The sequence below is a fragment of the Leucoraja erinacea genome, chromosome 4 (genome assembly GCF_028641065.1).
Source record: "Leucoraja erinacea ecotype New England chromosome 4, Leri_hhj_1, whole genome shotgun sequence".
NCBI lineage: Eukaryota > Metazoa > Chordata > Chondrichthyes > Rajiformes > Rajidae > Leucoraja > Leucoraja erinaceus.
Genome location: NC_073380.1, coordinates 4,313,985 through 4,334,698, shown reverse-complemented (window position 1 = coordinate 4,334,698; position 20,714 = coordinate 4,313,985). Strand labels below are relative to the sequence as shown.

The window sequence follows — 20,714 nt, the reverse complement described above, 5'->3', positions numbered from 1 at the left end:
TCTGGTTGTGGTAGGATGGTTCAGTTGCGTGATAACAGCTGGGAAGAATCTGTCCCTGAATCTGGAGGTGTGCGTTTTCACACCAGGACTAAAGAGCCTATAGGGCCTGTCCCACTTAGGCCACTGCCAGGAACTAATTTTAATGGAGACAACCTACGACAGCACCTATGATACCTGGCGACAACACCTATGACAGCAAAAATTGTCGCCACAGTCTCCGAAAATTTTCTAACATGAGGTCGCCCAAAAAACTGCTTTAGTGGGACAGGCCCATAAGTCTATGAGCCAAGACCCAGTGTGTATAATTGACCGTTTACATTGATATAGCATGGGTGCTATTTTACTCAGTCCCTCTCTCGTTCCCTTTCTCCTTGTAGCCTGATCGAGAAGAAGAAGCGGGATCGACTCCGGCAGCAGGTGGTGAGCAAGAGGAACTGACCACCGCCAACACCCGGCATCACCCACGCTGCCAACTGACCGCCAGCCACCGGCTCGCCGTTTCCATGGAAACCCTCTGCCAACTCGGCCTACACTGGGGCAAAGCCTGGCGGATTCCATTCAGCCCAGGGAGCAGCAGTCCAGCCCAAGCCTTGTGGCAGCAAGATCACAGACTAACGGAATGTGTAGGAAGGAACTGCAGATGCTGGTTTACACCCAAGATACACAAAATGCTGAAGTAACTCAGCGGGACAGGCAGCATCTCTGGAGAGAAGGAATGGGTGACGCTTCGGGAAGAAGGGAGACCTGCAAGTTGTTTCTTGTCAAACACTTAGCCAGCACTCTTCATTTAAGATTATTAAGAGATTGGACAGGCTAGATGCAGGAAACATGTTCCCGATGTTGAGGGAGTCCAGAACCAGGGGCCACAGTTTAAGAATAAGGTGTAGGTCATTTCGGAGTGAGATGAGGAAAAATAATTTCACCCAGAGAGTTGTGAATCTGTTGAATTCTCTGCCACAGAAGGCAGTGGAGGCCAATTCACTTGATGTTTTCAAGAGAGAGTTAGATTTAGCTCGTAGTGCTAATGGAATCAAGGGATATGGGGAGAAAGCAGGAACGGGGTACTGATTTTAGATGAACAGCCATGATCACAATGAATGGCGGTGCTGGCTTGAAGGGCCAAATGGCCTAATCCTGCACACATTTTCTATGTTCTACAGAGGATCCAGGACAATCCAGGATTGTCGTGTGAACATCCAGCCTGATTTTCTGTTCTATTTCACCTCCTGCGTTGGGCCGAATGGCCTACTCCCGCACCTATTGTCTATGTAACTATGACCTGAAACGTCACCCATTCCTTCACTCCAGAGATTCCGCCTGATCCCGCTGAGTTACTCCAGCATTTTGCGTCTCTCACAGACAAACGTTTCAGCTCTGTGCCTTTTAACATTTCTCTATTTTCCCTCTCACCGTGTCATGTTGGCAGATGACTGGCTCTTTTCTAAACTGTCCCAGCGCCGGGATGATGTTTTGAACATTGTGTTTTCCCATCAGTTTGAGAGCAGCTCGCCGTTCCCGACAGACTAGGGCACGGTGAGGCGCGGCGATAGTTTCTCTGCCTCTGTTGTTCACTCGCCTCCACCCTGGATGTTCTGTGTGTGTGACACATTCACTCTAAGTGTCACCTTCATACTCTCCCCATCGCCCGTTGTAGAGTAACTGGAGAGCTGCCAGTACATAAAGTCACCGTGGTTTATCACACCCAGAAACTATGCACGCACGGCTGAGGATAGATATCCTCTGTAGTTGGGACGTTTGTCCGTGTGTTGCTCAATCAGGGCGCAGCCTGAACAGAAAGAAAACGCACACAGAAAACGCACATGTGTTTTTTGGAGATGTTTTGATCTCTTGTTTAGTTATGTATTGCTCTGCTGGGAGCAGGTTTCTTTGTTTGTACCCTGCAACTGGCTTTGCCCAACTCAGCCAGTTGCCCACTGTTGGTCGGGCTGGAGACCGGTGCCAGCGACTATCACACACACGCACCCGAACATGCCACAGGGGACTTTTTTCTTTAAAGAAATGATTATTTTTCCAGGTTTCAACTGTACAAAGTGATGAGGGCGAGCGAGGCTCAGCGTATAGGCAGAGCACTAGAGGCCCAGCGTATAGGCAGAAGCCAGCACTAGCAAGCGTAAATAACACATGTAAAGCAACGATGTAATGCAGCTTTTATGTTGACAGCTGATTCACGGCTGAGAGCAAGCAGACCCAATAAACAGTGTTAATACCACAGTTCCTGCTACCTTTATTTTACTTTAAGAAGGGAGGCTGGGAATGGAGTAGTTACTTGAATTTAGAGAAATCAATATTCATATCGTAGATACAAAATGCTGGAGTAACTCAGCAACTGTCAGGTATGAGGACTTATGGGGAGAAGGCAGGAGAATGGGTTGAGGAGGGAGAGATAGATCAGCCATGATAGAATGGCGGAGTAGACGGCGGCACGGTGGTGCAGCGGTAGAGTTGCTGCCTTACAGCAAACGCAGAGACCCGGGTGCGATCCCGACTACGGGTGTGGAGTTTGTACGTTCTCCCCTTGACCTGTGTGTGTTTTCTCCGTGATCTACGGTTTCCTCCCACACTCCAAAGACGTACAGGTTTGAAGGTTACTTAGCTTCGGTAAATGTAAAAATAGTCCCTGGTGTGTGTAGGATAGTGCGGGGATCGCTGGTCAGCGCGGACTCGGTGGGCCGAATGGCCTGTTTGCGCGCTGTATCTCTAAACTAAACTAAACTTGATGGGCCAAATGACCTAATTCTTCTCCTATCGCTTATGACCATATGATCTCTGGAGAGAAGGAATTGGTGACGTTTGGGGTCGAGACCCTTCTTCAGACTGGTTAGGAATAGAGATATAGAGACATGGGTGAGAGAACAATATTTCTAACCAGTCTGAAGAACGGTCTCGACCAGAAACGTCACCTATTCCTTATCTCCAGAGATGCTGCCTGTCCCGCTGAGTTACTCCAGCATTTTGTGTCTATCTTTGGTTTAAACCAGTATCTGTAGTTCCTTCCTAAACATGTACCTGTCCAAGTGCTTTGTCCATGTGGAATGGATAGGGAAGAAAGACAGAAAATGCTTGAGTAATTCAGCGGGACCGGCAGCATCTCTGGAGAGAAGGAAACATAGAAATTAGGTGCAGGAGTAGGCCATTCGGCCCTTCGAGCCTGCACCGCCATTCAATATGATCATGGCTGATCATCCAACTCAGTATCCCGTACCTGCCTTCTCTCCATACCCCCTAATCCCCTTAGCCACAAGGGCCACATCTAACTCCCTCTTAAATATAGCCAATGAACTGGCCTCAACTACCCTCTGTGGCAGAGAGTTCCAGAGATTCACCACTCTCTGTGTGAAAAAAGTTCTTCTCATGGAATGGAAGACATTTCGGGTCGAGACCCTTCTTCAGACTGGTTAAGGTCCAGAACTAGGGGTCACAGTTTAAGAATAAGGAGCGTCATTTAGGACTGAGACGAGAAAACACTTTTCCACCCAGAGTTGTGAATCTGTGGAATTCTGTGCTGCAGACGGCAGTGGAGGTAAATTCACTGGATATTTTCAAGAGATCAAGGGATATGGGGATTTAATTTGATTTGATTCAATTTATTGTCATTGCATTTTTCAGTGCAACAAAATGGTTTAGCCTGCAGTCATAACATAGGATAAATAACAAACACTCAACACAGTTTAAGTCCCAAAGTCATTGTCTCTTCCCTCCTTGCTCTCCCTCTGCGCTGAGGCAATCCAAGCCTCTAATGTTGTGACCCCGCCGGGTGATGGTAGTTAAGTCCCGCGGCTGAATCCGTGCTCCGCAAGCGGGCCGGTTCAAACTCCGCGGCCCGGGGCGGTCGAAGCTGCTGAAGCTGCCGCCCTCCAGTCCAGCGGACGCAGCTGTAGTTGCGGGAGCTCCGGAAATCAGAACTCGAGCTCCCGATGATGTCGTCCACTGGCCTGTGGCCGAGCCTCCGAGGCTCCAAAGTCGGGTCGGAAGTTAGGTCGCACCGCAACCACAGCCCCGAAGTCGGCCAGCCTCGTTGGTAAGACCTGGCTCTGCCTCCACAGCCTCGAGGTCAGTCGCAGTTGGAGGCCGCCAGCTCCGCGATAGGCCTCAGCGCAGACGGACACGGAGACGGGGGATACGGCAGGAAAGGTCGCATCCCCCCCCCGAAGGAAGTCAAAAAGCATGTTACACACCCACCCCCCCCCCCCCCACCCACACACACACACATACACAACTAAATAAGCCAAAATAAACTGTAAAAACAGGACAAGGGAAAACAAAAAACAGAAAAGACAAACGGACTGCAGGTGGGCCGCAGCTGCAAGGCAGCGCTGCCACTTCCGGAAAACGATAGCGGAGAAGGCAGGAACGGGGAACTGATAGGGGATGATCAGCCATGATCACAGTGAATAGCAGTGCTGGCTTGAAGGGCCGAATGGCCTACTCCTGCAATTATTGGTGTGAGCCGGTGCCCGCAGGTGTGAGCCGGAGGCCAGGTGTGAGCCGGTCCCCGCAGGTGTGAGCCGATCCCCGCAGGTGTGAGCCGGTGCCCCAGGTGTGAGCCGGTGCCCACAGGTGTGAGGCGGTGCCCACAGGTGTGAGCCGGTCCCCGCAGGTGTGGGCCGATCCCCGCAGGTGTGAGCCGGTGCCCGCAGGTGTGAGCCGGTCCCCGCAGGTGTGAGCCGGTGTCCGCAGGTGTGAGCCGGTGCCCGCAGGTGTGAGCCGGTGCCCGCAGGTGTGAGCCTGTCCTCATAGGTGTGAGCCGGTGGCCAGGTGTGAGCCGGTCCCCGCAGGTGTGAGCCGGTGCCTGCAGGTGTGAGCCGGTGGCCAGGTGTGAGCCGGTCCCCGCAGGTGTGAGCCGGTGCCCGCAGGTGTGAGCCTGTCCTCATAGGTGTGAGCCGGTGGCCAGGTGTGAGCCGGTCCCCGCAGGTGTGAGCCGGTGCCTGCAGGTGTGAGCCGGTGGCCAGGTGTGAGCCGGTCCCCGCAGGTGTGAGCCGGTGCCCGCAGGTGTGAGCCGGTGCCCACAGGTGTGAGCCGGTCCCCGCAGGTGTGAGCCGGTGCCCGCAGGTGTGAGCCGGTGGCCGCAGGTGTGAGCCGGTGGCCACAGGTGTGAGCCGGTCCCCGCAGGTGTGAGCCGGTGCCCGCAGGTGTGAGCCGGTGGCCAGGTGTGAGCCGGTCCCCGCAGGTGTGAGAGCGGTGCCCGCAGGTGTGAGCCGGTGCCCGCAGGTGTGAGCCGGTGCCCGCAGGTGTGAGCCGGTCCCCGCAGGTGTGAGCCGGTGGCCAGGTGTGAGCCGGTCCCCGCAGGTGTGAGCCGGTGCCCGCAGGTGTGAGCCGGTCCCCGCAGGTGTGAGCCGGTGGCCAGGTGTGAGCCGGTGCCCGCAGGTGTGAGCCCCGTCCCCGCAGGTGTGAGCCGGTGCCCGCAGGTGTGAGCCGGTCCCCCCGCAGGTGTGAGCCGGTGGCCGCAGATGTGAGCCAGTCCCCGCAGGTGTGAGCCGGTGCCCGCAGGTGTGAGCCGGTGCCCGCAGGTGTGAGCCGGTCCCCGCAGGTGTGAGCCGGTGGCCACAGGTGTGAACCGGTGGCCACAGGTGTGAGCCGGTGGCCACAGGTGTGAGCCGGTGGCCAGGTGTGAGCCGGTCCCCGCAGAACTCGAGCTCCCGATGATGTCGTCCACTGGCCTGCGGCCGAGCCTCCGAGGCTCCAAAGTCGGGTCGGAAGTTAGGTCGCACCGCAACCACAGCCCCGAAGTCGGCCAGCCTCGTTGGTAAGTCCTGGCTCTGCCTCCGCAGCCTTGAGGTCAGTCACAGTTGGAGGCCGCCAGCTCCGCGATAGGCCTCAGCGCAGACGGACACGGAGACGGGGGATACGGCAGGAAAGGTCGCATCCCCCCCCGAAGGAAGTCAAAAAGCATGTTACACCCCCCCCCCCCCCCCCACACCCACACACATACACAACTAAATAAACCAAAATAAACAGTAAAAACAGGACAAGGGAAAACAAAAAACAGAAAAGACAAACGGACTGCAGGCGGGCCGCAGTGGCAAGGCAGCGCTGCCACTTCCGGAAAAAGATAGCGGAGAAGGCAGGAACGGGGAACTGATAGGAGATGATCAGCCATGATCACAGTGAATAGCGGTGCTGGCTCGAAGGGCCGAATGGCCTACTCCTGCAATTATTGGTGTGAGCCGGTGCCCGCAGATGTGAGCCGGTGGCCAGGTGTGAGCCGGTGCCCCACAGGTGTGAGCCGGTCCCCCCGCTGGTGTGAGCCGGTGGCCACAGGTGTGAGCCGGTCCCCGCTGGTGTGAGCCGGTGGCCAGGTGTGAGCCGGTGCCCCCGCAGATGTGAGCCGGTGGCCAGGTGTGAGCCGGTGCCCGCAGATGTGAGCCGGAGGCCAGGTGTGAGCCGGTGGCCACAGGTGTGAGCCGGTCCCCGCAGGTGTGAGCTGGTCCCCGCAGGTGTGAGCCGGTCCCCGCAGGTGTGAGCCGGTCCTCACAGGTGTGAGCCGGTGGCCAGGTGTGAGCCGGTCCCCTGCAGGTGTGAGCCGGTGGTCCGCAGGTGTGAGCCGGTCCCCGCAGGTGTGAGCCGGTCCCCCGCAGGTGTGAGCGGTGGCCAGGTGTGAGCCGGTGCCCGCAGGTGTGAGCCGGTCCCCGCAGGTGTGAGCCGGTGGCCAGGTGTGAGCCGGTGCCCGCAGGTGTGAGCCGGTGGCCAGGTGTGAGCCGGTCCCCCCAGGTGTGAGCCGGTGCCCGCAGGTGTGAGCCGGTGCCCGCAGGTGTGAGCCGGTGGCCAGGTGTGAGCCGGTCCCCCACAGGTGTGAGCCGGTGGCCAGGTGTGAGCCGGTGGCCAGGTGTGAGCCGGTGCCCGCAGGTGATGCCAGACTCACCTGAGCTCCATCACGCAGGTGGGCCTGACCTGACCTGACCTCCAGATGCGACGCTGGGCTACGCGCTGACGTCACGGGACGCGGGGAGGCGGTGCGTGTTGACGTGTGGCGTGCGTGCGTACGTGTCAGCGTGCTTGATGCCGCCTCGCAGTGAGGGCGGGCGCTGCGTGCTGACGTCGCCGTGAGCGTGCAGATGGTGCGTGGTGACGCAGGGACTGCGCGATGACGTGTGGGGGACTGTGCCACTTGACGTTGTGTGCTGTGCGGTGACGTTCGTGCGACGCGCTGACGTAGAGGGGCAGGTGCGGGCTGACGTTATGTGCTGTGCGCTGACGTCGCGTGCTGCGCGGTGACGTTCGTGCGACGCGCTGACGTACAGGGGCCGGTGCGCGCTGACGTCGTGTGCTGCCGCGTGACGTCGCGGGGCCTGCGCGGGAGGCGGCGGCGGGCTGGCGGTGGACGGACGGACGGACGGCGCCGACACGGACACGGACACGGACACGGACAGGAGCCGGGAGCGGCGGCAGCAGCAGCGGCGGGGAGAGGAGCCGGAGTCGGAGCCAGGGGGGCAGCGAGAGGCGGCGCGGGCCGAGCGAGGGCCGTTGATGGGCAGCGGGGCCGCTCCCACCTCCGGCAGCGCAGGTGGACGGCGGCGAGCCGGGGGCCCGGGCCGGGCCGGGGCAGCAGGTGAGGCCGGGGCTGTGTGTGGGGCAGGGCCGGGCCGGGGGAGAGTGGGCCCGGGGGCTGTGTGTGGGACAGGGCCGGGCCGGGGCAGCAGGTGAGGCCGGGGCTGTGTGTGTGGGTCAGGGCCGGGCCGGGGGAGAGTGTGAGCCCGGGGGCTGTGTGTGAGGCCGGAGCCCGGGGGCGGGCACTGTGTGTAGGGGGAGAGGGTCCTGGGGCCGCGGGAGGTGGCCGGCCTGGGGGAAGAGAGGGCCCCGGGCGATGGGGCCGCAGTGCCCCGGCTACCTGCAGTACCGGCCCGGCCCTCCCCTCCTTCTCTCCCCATCCATGTGGCCGCGGTCCCACCCGGACTCGGACAGGAGCTCCGCTCATTCCGGCACCGGCACCATGGGCCGAAGGGCCTGGCCCAGCTCCAGCACCGGGGAACTCACTGATACCCCGCTGAGAATGAATGAGATACTTACATTATATGTTCATAAAGGATAGGAGCAGAATTAGGCCATTCGGACCATCAAGTCTACCCCACCATTCAATCATGGCTGATCTATCTCTCTCTCCTAACCCCATTCTCCTGCCTTCTCCCCATAACCCCTGACACCTGTACTAATCAAGAATCTATCTATCTCTGGCTTAAAGATATCCGCAGCATGTGTGTGTATATACGTGCATATATAGTGTGTGTGTGTGTATATATATATATAATATATACAGGCAGCATCTCTGGAGAGAAGGAATGGGTGAAGTTTCGGGTCGAGACCCTTCTTCAGACTGATGTCAGGGGAGTGGGCGGGACAGAGATAGAATATGGTCAGAGACAGTAAGACTGGTGGGAGAGCTGGGAAGGGGGAGGGGATGGAGAGAGAGGGAAAGCAAGGGCTATTTGAAGTTAGAGAAATCAATGTTCATACCGCTGGGGTGTAAGCTGTCCAAGCGACGTATGAGGTGCTGTTCCTCCAATTTGTGCTGGGCCTCACTCTGACAATGGAGGAGGCCCAGGACAGAAAAGTCAGATTGGGAATGGGAGGGGAGTTGAAGTGCTGTTCCACCGGGAGATCAGATAGGTTAAGGCAGATTGAGCGGAGGTGTTCAGTGAAACGATTGCCGAGCGGATACAGTAGATGAGGTTGGAGGAGATGCAAGTGAAGTATATCTATGTATATGTATATCTATGTCCCTGTACATATATATGTGTGTGTGTGTGTGTGTATATGTCAGTATATATGTGTGCGCGTAATTAAACCCTTGCAAGGGAGTTTTACAATTGTATCTGCTGAAAGGATTGTACTGGTAAGCTTGCCAATAGGATTAGAATGTTCAGCCCACCTTCATGTTCAGCCCATCGTCTACTCCTGCACCTATTTTCTATGTTTCTATGAGTCTACTCCGCCATTCAATCATTGCTGATCTATCCCCCCTAACCCAATTCTCCTGCCTTCTCCCCATAACCCCTGACACCCGTACTAATCAAGAATCTGTCTATCTCTGCCTTAAAAATATCCATTGACTTGGCCTCCACAGCCGTCCGTATCAATGAATCCCACAGATTCACCACCCTCTCGCTAAAGAAATGTCTCCGCATCTCCTTCCTAAAAGAACGTCCTTTAAGCCCTGGACTCTCCCACAAGTGGAAACATCCTCTCCACATCTGGAGGGCAATTCTACTCTGGCTGACGGAATAAGGACCGGGGTGAGACATGGGACGTTCTTGCTCCAGGTGGATTAGCACCACACTTGAAAGCTGACACAATGAGTGACAATCCAGGCTGCTCTGTCTCTGTAATTATACATCTGACTGTCATTGAGCGGAAAGGAATGCCGAGAAGATTTAAGTTCATAAGTGATAGAGGCAAAATTAGGGCATTCGGCCCATCAAGTCTACTCTGCCATTCAATCATGGCGGATCTATCTCTCCCTCCTAACCCCATTCTCCCCATAACCCCGTACACCCGTACTAATCAAGAATCCATCTATCTCTGCCTTAAATATATCCACTGCTGCTTAATGAAGGAGCATCCTATCTGCAGATTTGTTTTGCGGATAATTGAACCCAATGTAAAGGAAAAAGTGTTCATTTAGAAGTAAACCTGCAGCTGAATTGTTTGGCCAATGTGAAATGTCAATTTACTTATTTATTGGGAGTGGTTTTTGTTGTATTGACGAAGAAGTCCCTGGGGGTGGTTGGCATGATGCGAAGCATGATAGTTTATTGCAAAGCCCTCTGGTGAACTACATGCACCTTCACCGGGCGGTGAGGCAGAGGTATCTGTACACTTAACTCAACAGATTCTTTTGGAATGTTGTATTTAATGAATTTTCTTTTATTTAGGGTTAATCAGTTGTGTGACTGCTGGCTTGTTGACACCTGTCACTAAGAATGAAGGCAGAACGAGGGTTTAGTCAATAATGTGTTGTGAAGTTTGTTTTATTAAAAGATTCAGAGTTATTCATCATGGAGACAAGTTGGGCCGAAAGGCCTGCTTCCATGCTGTGCCACTCTATGAGACAGCCTCTTTGGCTAAAGTCCATGCCAACTAAGACATGTGTCTGTGCAAGTCCCACTTACCTGCGTTTGGCCCATATCTCTACACTCTTCCCATCCATGTACCAGTCCAGATGTCTTTTAAATATCATAGTTGTATCTACTTCTTCCACCACTTCTGGTAACTCTTCCCTTGTACCCACCACACATCTTATGGTCACGATCCAAACAATGTCCCGCGGATCACCTTTCAGTCATTCCGTCCCACCTGAAACACATGCATTCGAGTTCCATACCCTGGCTGTCTCCCCTATCTATGCTCTAAACATGTTCTAAAGCTCTACATCTTCACTCCTCAGTGTCCTTCATTGCATGACACAGTCACAGCCTCTCCAATATCCTTATAATTCAACCTTATAAGTCACAGCACGATCCTTTGACAGAGAAACTTTCAAGAGAGAGCTAGATAGGGCTCTTGAAGATAGGGGAGTCAGGGGATATGGGGAGAAGGCAGGAACGGGGTACTGATTGGGGATGATCAGCCATGATCACATTGAATGGCGGAGCTGGCTTGACGTGCCTTATGGCCTACTGCACCTATTGTCTTATCCTGGTGAATTTGTGATGTATCTGCACAAGATATGCATGTTTCCATACCTATCTCCAGACCTTTGATTGGATCATTGTTTAAGAAAGAACTGCAGATGCTGGAAATATTGAAGGTAGACAAAAATGCTGGAGAAACTCAGCGGGTGAGGCAGCATTTATGGAGCAAAGGTCACCCCGAAACGTCACCTATTCCTTCACTCCATAGATGCTGCCTCACACGCTGAGTTTCTCCAGCATTTTCATCCATGATTTGATCTTAATCATTCATCATGTTTAACATTGGATAGTGCTTTGCGTATTGCCAGCTCATGCTTAGAGAAAGGGTGAGGGTACAAAATGAAGCACACGGACTGGGCTGAGCTGGCCTGGTCACTGGGCTCCAGTTGTGGAGTGAACAAACTGAATAGGGATATCCGTGTTGCCTCTTCAACAGATGCCAAGCACCCCGTCCAAAACCAGAATTACCAGAGCGTTGTGTGACTCATTTTGGTGATACGGACGGGGGAAATTGCCGTGTTATTCATTAGACCAATACCTTGTATGACTCCATGGAGTTATTATTAGGCCCATTAATGGTGGTAGTTTCAGGATGCAGCTCAATATATTTGAGTAATTTTTTAGTGACAGTAAACTTTACTATAGATATTAGTTTTATAGTTATTGTTCTTTGGGCGAGGACCTAGTGATGTGAAAGGCTAGTGCAAGTTCACAAAGTTAAGAACATCAACTTCCTGGATATATTCATCGGAAAATAAAGCTTGGACTAGGGTAAAAATACTGTCTAAAAATTGAAATGCGATGAATATCTGTACACGCGTCTACCTGTTTAATCGTAATTCACATGTTTAATCGATAATGTTTCATTATTAATGTTTTATGTGTCATTCCTAATTGTCACTGTATGTCATGTTGTCACTTGCGGGCAGAGCACCAAGGCAAATTCCTTGTATGTGAATACTTGGCCAATAAACCTATTCATTCAAAGTAGGTCAAGGTTGAGCTCCTGCATTCTGATTTGGAAGAATTTTTTGGGCAAGAGTGTATATTCATTCTCAATGATGTTGCCTGGTGGTAAATCTAAACACCGTGATAGATAATGGAGCTGATTCGGGTTAAAAAGTGATTTAGTAAAGTTGTTTAAAAATAATGATGGCGTGAGACAGTGTAAATGGGAACAGATGTGGTCTGACTGTGCAGGGAAATATGAGCAGTAGCAGAGTCTAAAGAAGGGTCACTGATGCATGTTCTCCAGAGATGTGTAGGAAGGAACTGCAGATGCTGGTTATGCACTGACCATAGGCATAAATAGCTGGAGTAACAGCGGGTCAGGCAGCATCTCTGGAGAGAAGGAATGGGTGACGTTTTGGGTCGAGACTAGACAAAAATGCTGGAGAAACTCAGCGGGTGAGGCAGCATCTATGGAGCGAAGGAAATGGGCGACATTTCGTGTCGAGATCTTTCTTTGGAGACCCACTGAGTTACTGCAACACTGTCTTTTTGCCAGTACAATGTAGAGTTGTTTTCCATATAAGTGCCGCCAAGTTTAGGATTGTTTCGTGAAATGGAAGTCCTAGAACTGCTGATGTTTAGGTTTATTTTTGCACGTGGTATTGCGAAAAGCTTTGTTTTGCATGTTATCCAATCAGATAATACAATACATAAATCATGTCTAGCTCAAGCACAATAGAGCAAATAGTTCTCAGCATTGTAGCACATAATGGTAACAAGGCTCTAATGCAGTGGTTCCCAACCTTTTTTTGGCCATGCCCCACCTAATCACCTCTAAAATCCTGATGCCCCCCCCCCCCCCCATGTGGTGATATATAATTCTTATTTAAAAAGTGAACTCCGTTTCAGCTGAAGAAGCTTAAAACGCCGATACCTTGGTTTAAACAAGCTTCAAAAGAACATGGCATCCATGAAAAAGAAAAATAAACAAAAGACAGTTAAAGTTCTGAGCAAGAAATTACTAAAAAATTATAAAAAGAAAAGAAAAAAACATTAGGTGGAAATTGCCCCCCTTAAAAATCAAATTGCCCCCCTGTGGGGCGTACGCCCCACGTTGGGAACCACTGCTCTAATGGGTAGAGGTGAATCGGACAGTACCCTAGCTAATGGTCTCCAAATCTGAGGAAGGACATTATTGCCATAGAGGGAGTGCAGAGACGGTTCACCAGACTGATTCCTGGGATGTCAGGACTGTCTTATGAAGAAAGACTGGATAGACTTGGTTTATACTCTCTAGAATTTAGAAGATTGAGAGGGGATCTTATAGAAACGTACAAAATTCTTAAGGGATTGGACAGGCTAGATGCAGGAAGATTGTTCCCGATGTTAGGGAAGTCCAGGACAAGGGGTCACAGCTTAAGGATAAAGGGGAAATCCTTTAAAACCGAGATGAGAAGAACTTTTTTCGCACAGAGAGTGGTGAATCTCTGGAATTCTCTGCCACAGAAGGTAGTTGAGGCCAGTTCATTGGCTATATTTAAGAGGGAGTTAGATGTGGCCCTTGTGGCTAAGGGGATCAGGGGGTATGGAGAGAAGGCAGGTACGGGATACTGAGTTGGATGATCAGCCATGATCATATTGAATGGCGGTGCAGGCTCGAAGGGCCGAATGGCCTACTCCTGCACCTAATTTCTATGTTTCTAATGGAAGGACCGTTCAGAAGCCTGATAACAGAGGGGAAGAAGCTGTTCCTGAGATCTGGTGGTGCGCGCTTTCAAGCTTCTGTATCTTCTAGCGAAGGAATGACCCGGGTGGGACCAGTCTTTTCTAATCTCGGCTGCTTTCTCGAGGCAGCGTGAAGTGTAGATGGAGTCGGTGATGGGGAGTGTGTGTGTGTATGATGGACTGGGCTACATCTACAATGGTGGGGAGTGTGGCCTGTGTGATGGACTGGGCTACGTCTACAATGGTGGGGAGTGTGGTGTGTGATGGACTGGGCTACATCTACAATGGTGGGGAGTGTTGTGTGTGGACTGGGCTACATCTACAATGGTGGGGAGTGTGTGGTGTGTATGATGGACTGGGCTACATCTACAATGGTGGGGAGTGTGGTGTGTATGATGGACTGGGCTACATCTACAATGGTGGGGAGTGTGGCCTGTGTGTGATGGTCTGGGCTACATCTACAATGGGGGGGGAGTGTGGTGTGTATGATGGACTGGGTTACATCTACAATGGTGGGGAGTGTGGTGTGTGTGATGGATTGGGCTACATCTACAATGGGGGGAGTGTGGTGTGTGTGATGGACTGGGCTACATCTACAATGGTGGGGAGTGTGGTGTGTGTGATGGACTGGGCTACATCTACAATGGTGGGGAGTGTGTGTGTGTGATGGACTGGGCTACATCTACAATGGTGGGGAGTGTGGTCTGTGTGATGGACTGGGCTACATCTACAATGGTGGGGTGTGTGGTGTGTGTGATGGACTGGGCTACTGGAATTCCTCACCCTTTATCCCATTCAGAAGTGATGGTGAAACGTGGAGTGAATGTTTTGGTTCAGTTGATGGGAAAAATATTAAATAAATGAATGCAAATGGAAAGTGGAAATGTCTGTAATTTCTTTGTTGCTTCCTGACGGTTATAGTAATTGTGGAATGCTGACTTTGGACATAGTTGATTTGTAAAACATGATGTTTGCAGGGATGTCTTTGTCCGTGACCTACACTTGCTGCAGCACTGATGTATGATGAGGGAAATAATGCTGAATAGGAAATGAAGATAGAGGGACTGGTGAGTATGGCAGAAACTGTACAGTTGTATGATCCATGCGCGTGTGGCCTTGTGATCCTCTGGGTATCAGGACATTGAGTTCATTCTCCTGGCTGTGGCCAGTACATGCAGTTGATCACTTTCATCTTTTGGCACACATTTCCTACTCTAATGCTCTTTGATTCTGGCTAAATCCTGTACATAGACACAATACAGCGCCGGAGTCCCAGGTTCCATCCTGACTACGGATGCTGTCTGTACGGAGTTTGTACGTTCTCCCCGTGATCTGCGTGGGTTTTCACTGAGATCTTTGGTTTCCTCCCACACTCCAAAGACGTACAGGTTTGTAAGTTAAATGGCTTGGTAAATGTAAAAAGGAAAATTGTCCCTACTGCGGTGCAGGATAGTGTTAATGTGTGGGGATCGCTGGTTGGCACGGACCCGGTGGGCCGCAGGGCCTGTTTCCGCGTTGTATCTCTGAAACTAAAATGCTGGAGTAACTCAGTGGGGCAGGTAGCATCTCTGGAGAGAAGGAATGGGTGACGTTTCAGGTCGAGACCCTTCTTCAGACAGAAGGGTCTTGACCTGAAACGTCACCCATTCAGTCTGAAGAAAGATCTCAACCCGAAACGTCACCCATTGCTTCTCTCCAGAGATGCTGCCTATCTTGCTGAGTTACTCCAGCATTTTGTGTCTATTTTCGGTTTAAACCAGCATCTGCAGTTCCTTCCTACACACATATCCTGTACATTCTGATTTCTCTTTCAACGTTTAAAACTTCCCCTCATCCTCCCCACACCCTGTCAGGCCCCCTCTGGGTCTTGTGTTGTGGTTTAGGCCAGGGGTGTGCAACCTTGTTCTGCATAGGGGCCGGGACGCCTGTCTGTGAGCGGATGGGGGGGGGGGGCACGTCTATCACGTGTGCACATGGATCCCATCCCGGATGGCAGGCATCAAATCACGTGTTCACAGAAGGAAGACAAAAATGCTGGATAAACTCAGCGGGTGAGACATGCAAGGTTTGCATGAGGCTGCCTCACCCTTGCATGTCTCATCCGCTGAGTTTATCCAGCATTTTTGTCTACCTTCGATTTTTCCAGCATCTGCAGTTCTCTCTTAAACGTGTTCACAGAAGGTGCGCGGCCGTGCCGGCGGCTTTGCGCAGGATGAGGTACAGTCGGAGCTCGGCCGCGATTGGGGTGGGCGCTCGGTGGGCCGGATGATTGCGGGGAAATAAAATCCGCCTGCGGGCCGGATGATTTCGGGATACGGGCCGCATTCGGCCCAGGGGCCATAGGTTGCCGACCCCTGGTTTAGACCATTGCTCCTCCAGTTCACCAGAGGCTAATTTACCCACTAGATGTGGGGTGTTATTAACCTTTCGAAGTACTTCATTGTGTTGATTGTTACTGGGCAGTGGTCTTACAGCACTGATACAGGTCCACAGGCCAAGTAGACCATGCCAACAAAATGCCCATCTGCACTAGTTTCCATTTAGTGTTGTGTTGCTGCAAGTAAGAATTACAGTCTTACAACCAGTGCCCACGCGAGCGTAACCTGCACAAGACAGCCCAGCTGTTGGCGGTTGTGCAGTAAACAAGCAGAAGCGGCAGAACTTCATTTTGTTTATCTGGGACATGACAATCAAACTCAAGATGGGCAGGAAAAGCTGGAGCAACTTAGTGGGCAGGCAGCATTGCTGGAGAGAAGGAATGGGTGAGGTGTCAGGTCGACACCCTTTAAAACTTGACAATAAAACAATCTTGGCTCTCTCTCTCGCGACTCTTGACACACCCGTTCTCCCCCACTTTCAGTTTCAGTTTAGGTTATTGTCACGTGTAGCAAGGTACAGTGAAAAGCTTTGGTTGCACGCTAACCAGTCAGCGGAAAGACAATACATGATTACAATGGGGCCGTCACAGCCTATGATACAAGATAAGGGAATAACGTTGAGTACACTTGCAGCACTTGTGCCAGTTTGGGCGGTGTCCACACAGCTAGAAGTTGCATTTTGTTTCTGCTTGCCCACTCCTCTCCTCACCAGTTTATTCGCTTGCCCCTCTCCTCACCCTGATGGCAGCTTTTATAGTGCTGTACAATGGTTGCCATGGAACCATGAGCTGTCTCACTACCCACGGTCAAGACAGGAATGACATGGCATCTCAATGAAGGCAGCAGTTGTCCGGAAATAGACAGTGTTTCAACAAATGAACAAGAGTGAAAAATCCCCAAAACGTTTTGCTGCTGGGGTTTTACCAGTTTCTCATTTTATAACCTGTGTCATCTAATTCTGTAAGAAGGAAGTTCAGATGCTGGTTTACACCGAAGATAGAACACAAAATGCTGGAGGAATTTGGTTGATCAGGCAGCATCTCTGGAGGAAAGGAACAGTTAACGTTTCGGGTTGAGACCCTTCATCAGACGCTGGGTACAAGCACTACACACAAATAGTTAGTGCATCACAAACATGGACACTACTTTCGAGGGATCTGTGTCTTGGTCAAAACAACGTGCTGGACCAACTCAGCGGGCAGGCTGCATCTGTGGAAAGCATGGACAGATGGCCTTCAGGTCAAGCCACAATCTCCTCAGATGCCTGACCTGCCTTGTTCAGAAAGTCTTGAACCGAAACGTCGCCAATTCCTTTGCTCCATAGATGCTGCCTCACCCGCTGAGGTTCTCCAGCACTCTGTGTCTACCGTTGCTGTGTTCCTCCAGTACTTTAATTTTTTAATCAAGATCGCACGATCTGCACTTTCCTATGTCACCAGTTTCTTGATGCTTTTTTAATGCAGGGGTCAGAGGTTATGGGAAGAAGGCAGGAGAATGGGGTTAGGAGGGAGAGATAGATCAGCCATGATTGAATGCTGGAGTAGACTTGATGGGCCAAATGGCCTAATTCTGCTCCTATTACTTCTGACCTTCTTTCTGAAGATGTACACTGGCAATGCAACTTTAGCACCAGAGTCAGCAAGTGCTTATTTAACTGGATAAATTAACCAGGATAAATTGCAGTAGTATTTATCGGGTTGCTATCAGTCCAGTAGCCTTGCGCTCAGAAGTATGTGTACTTACTGTGTGCACTAACCTCTAACTGCTGCAATTTCTCTATTTGGGTTTGATCTTGTTCTATCAGTCCTGTTCTCCACCTTTCCGGTTTTTGTTTTATCTTCCTTGGCCATCCTGCGCTCAGTCTTCCCCCCCACCCCCCTGACCCTAACCCAATCTTGAACCCACACATTCCAGTGCTGTTCCCCTTTCCCCTTCCATTTCCCACCACCACTTTGTCCTTGTGCCCATGTGCCAATACTACACAACCCCAGGTCCCTAATCAATCCTCCTGGAGACCCAGCGGGTAATGTTGTACTTCCATGACCACGCACTTCACGTGTGGATAATCATAGTTACAGAGTGATACAGCGTGGAAACAGGCCCTTTGGCCCAACTTGCCCACACTGGCCAACATGCCCCAACTACATTAGTCCCACCTGTCTGTGTTTGGCCCATATCCCTCCAAATCTGTCCTATCCATGTACCTGTCTAAATGTTTCCTAAACGTTGTGATAGTCCCAGCCTCAACCACCTCCTCTGGCAGCTCGCTCCATACACTTTGTGTGGAAAAAGTTACCTTCTCAGATCTTTTCCCCATTACCATAAACCTATGTCCTCTGGTCCTTGATTCCCCAACTCTGGGCAAGAGCCTGTACATCTACCTGATCTATTCCCCTACTCTGGGAAAGAGACTCTGTGCATCTACCCGCTCTATTCTCCGACTCTGGGCAAGAGACTGTGCGTCTAGCCCAAGGGTTCCCAACCCGGGGTAAATTTACCCCCAGGGGGTAAATGTGTTGATTCAGGATGTGTACATCTGTTTTCTCATTGACTGACTGTGTTTGGTTCTGGTATAACGGTCGGTATCTGATCATCATTAGTTGTTCATCAATAAGTGAAATAACATTGTTATGCGCTATTAAAGTTGCCTGGGGTAAACAGGACGAAAAAGGTTGGGAACCCCTGATCTAGCCGATTTATTCCTCCCATGATTTTATACACAGAGACATTCCAGCCTGATTCCGTTTCAGCCCAGGCCCTCCACTGGCTCTTCATGGAGGAATTAATCTTAATGAAATGCTTTACGAAAACTGTGCATTTCTCCTCAGGCAATCGAAAGGGGTGATTGAATAAAGGAGGAGAGAGACAAGGATGAGCACAAATCCTCCAAACCGCCCAGGAATTGTGTTTGCGGTGGGGGCTCGTTTAGAGGCCCAGGATTATCTGCAGAAATGGTATGTACCTTCTCTTCTTTTTCCATTTGTGAATGTTGAGATTTATTATTGTTGTGTGCACCGAGGTACAGTCAAAGGCATGGGTTTACATGCTACCCTAACAGATCAGATCATGCTGTACACAAATACAATCACTTCAAACTCAAGTACAATAGGTAGAGCAACGGAGGGCAGAATATAGTTCTCAGCATTGTAGTGCATCAGTTCCACAGACCAAGTCCAATGTGCGCAATGGGATAGAGGTGAATCGGACAGCACCACAGCTTATGTGACTTCAATAACTTTATTTAACTTTGTCCAGAATAATAAAAAATCAACTTCACTCTAGGTTGTGAAGAATGTTTTGACAGTTGTAATCCAGATTAAAGATCCCCTAAACAGGTGGCCAATGGCACTGGAGACTTTCAAGGAAGAAGCAAACTTTATTAAATGCAAAAGAGGCAACAAGACAATTAGTGCTGCTGCACCCGCTACATCCATAGATGCTGCTGCACCCGCTGAGTTTCTCCAGCATTTTTGTGTACCTAAAACAATTAGTATGATGGGTCTGATGAAAGGAATCAGGAGAGTGTTGTCCCACAGGAGGTTTACAAGAATGATTCCAGGTATGAGTGGGTTAGCATATGATGAGCACGTGACAGCACTTGGCCTGTACTCGCTGGAGTTTAGAAGGTTGAGGGCGGACCTCATTGAAAATTACAGAATAATGAAAGGCATTGATAGAGTAGATGAGGATGTTTCCACTGGTGGGAGATCCAGAGGTCATAGCCTCAGAAATTAGGGGTGCTCTTAGAAAGGAGGTGAGGAGGAACATCTTTTGTCAAAGGGTAGTGAATCTTTGCCACAGAGGGCTGTGGAGGCCATCAGTGGATATTTTTAAGGCAGAGAGAGACAAATTCTTGATTAGAATGGGTGTCAAGGGTTATGGGATTAGGAGGCAGAGATCAGCCATGATTGAATGGCGATGTGGACTCGATGGGCAGAATGGCCTAATTCTACTCCTACAACTTGTGAATGTACATCATAACTGGTACATCAGACATGGGTATTAAGAAGCAAAAGTGGAATCTCCAGTACTAGGGGCCCTCAGCTGAATCTGCAAGCAATGACTAACATCACTTTGAACCCATATGCACGCACACATGTGGTGAAAGCTGTAAGCATTAGTGCTGGGACCATGGTGATATTTATTAGTGTGATTTGCACATAAATGTAGCAGGTATGATTGGTAAGTTTGTAAATGACATGAAAGGGAGGCACAGTGGCGTAGCGGTAGAGTTGCTGCCTCACAGCGCCAGAGACCCGGGTTCCATCCTGACTACGGATGCTGTCTGCACAGAGTCTGCACGTTCTCCCCGTGACCCGTGTAGGTTTTCTCCAGGTGCTCCGGTTTCCTCCCACACTACAGGTTTGTAGGTGAATTGGCTTGGTAGAATTGTAAATTGTCCCCAGTGTGTGTACAATAGTGTTAATATACGGGGATCGCAGGTCGGCATGGACTCGGTTGGCCGAAGGGCCTGTTTTGCTGTATTTCTAAACTGAAGTTGGCGAAGTTGATAATGAGTAGGGTTTCTGGATCTATAGCAGGATATGGATTAGACTGAAAGAAAATACTGAAGCGAGTCAGTGAGTCACCAGTATCTCTGGAAGGCATGGGTTGGTGATGTTCGGTACAGAATTCATGTCAGGTGCAGGTGAATTTGGGACTGAGGTTAGGTTTAGGTTTAATTAGGTCACATCTACAGAGGTACAATGAAAAGCTTTGTTTTTGCATGCTATTCAAACAGATCAGATATACCAAACATAGATGCAATCAGTTCAAACTCCAGTACAACAGGTAGAGCAAAGGGGAAGATACAGAGTGCAGAATGTAGTTCTCAGCATTGTAGCGCATCAGTTCCACAGACCAAGTCCAATGTCCGCAATGGGGTAGAGGTGAATCGGACAATACTCTAGCATATGGAAGGACCATCCAGCAACCTGATAACAGTGGGGAAGAAGCTGTTCCTCAGCCTGGAGAAGCGCTTTCAAGCTTGTGGTTGTGGCCTGCGGCTCGAAGG

The 20,714-nt window shown here is 50.9% G+C and overlaps 2 protein-coding genes across 8 annotated transcripts in view; both read left to right on the top strand.

The window, feature by feature from the left end:
* Window positions 1-2,232, top strand: part of LOC129696002 (1-phosphatidylinositol 4,5-bisphosphate phosphodiesterase gamma-1-like) — a 130,152-nt gene extending 127,920 nt beyond the window's left edge. Inside the window, exon 31 of the mRNA XM_055633422.1 lies at window positions 378-2,232. Within this exon, the coding sequence (XP_055489397.1) occupies window positions 378-438 (61 nt within the window). The 3' untranslated portion in view covers window positions 439-2,232. The remainder of the gene's footprint in view (window positions 1-377) is intronic.
* Window positions 2,233-7,342: 5,110 nt separating this feature from the next.
* The window catches only part of phf20l1 (PHD finger protein 20 like 1), a 94,244-nt gene continuing 80,872 nt past the window's right edge, over window positions 7,343-20,714 (top strand). For 2 of the 7 annotated variants that reach the window (XM_055633563.1, XM_055633559.1), the window contains exons 1-3: window positions 7,343-7,567; window positions 14,300-14,389; window positions 18,529-18,654. In XM_055633563.1, coding sequence (XP_055489538.1) covers window positions 18,572-18,654 — 83 coding nt within the window. In that variant the 5' untranslated portion in view covers window positions 7,343-7,567; window positions 14,300-14,389; window positions 18,529-18,571. Of the gene's footprint in view, window positions 7,568-7,638; window positions 7,659-14,299; window positions 14,390-18,528; window positions 18,655-20,714 lie in introns of those variants that run through there. The other 5 variants (XM_055633565.1, XM_055633564.1, XM_055633562.1 and 2 more) reach the window with 4 other exon arrangements.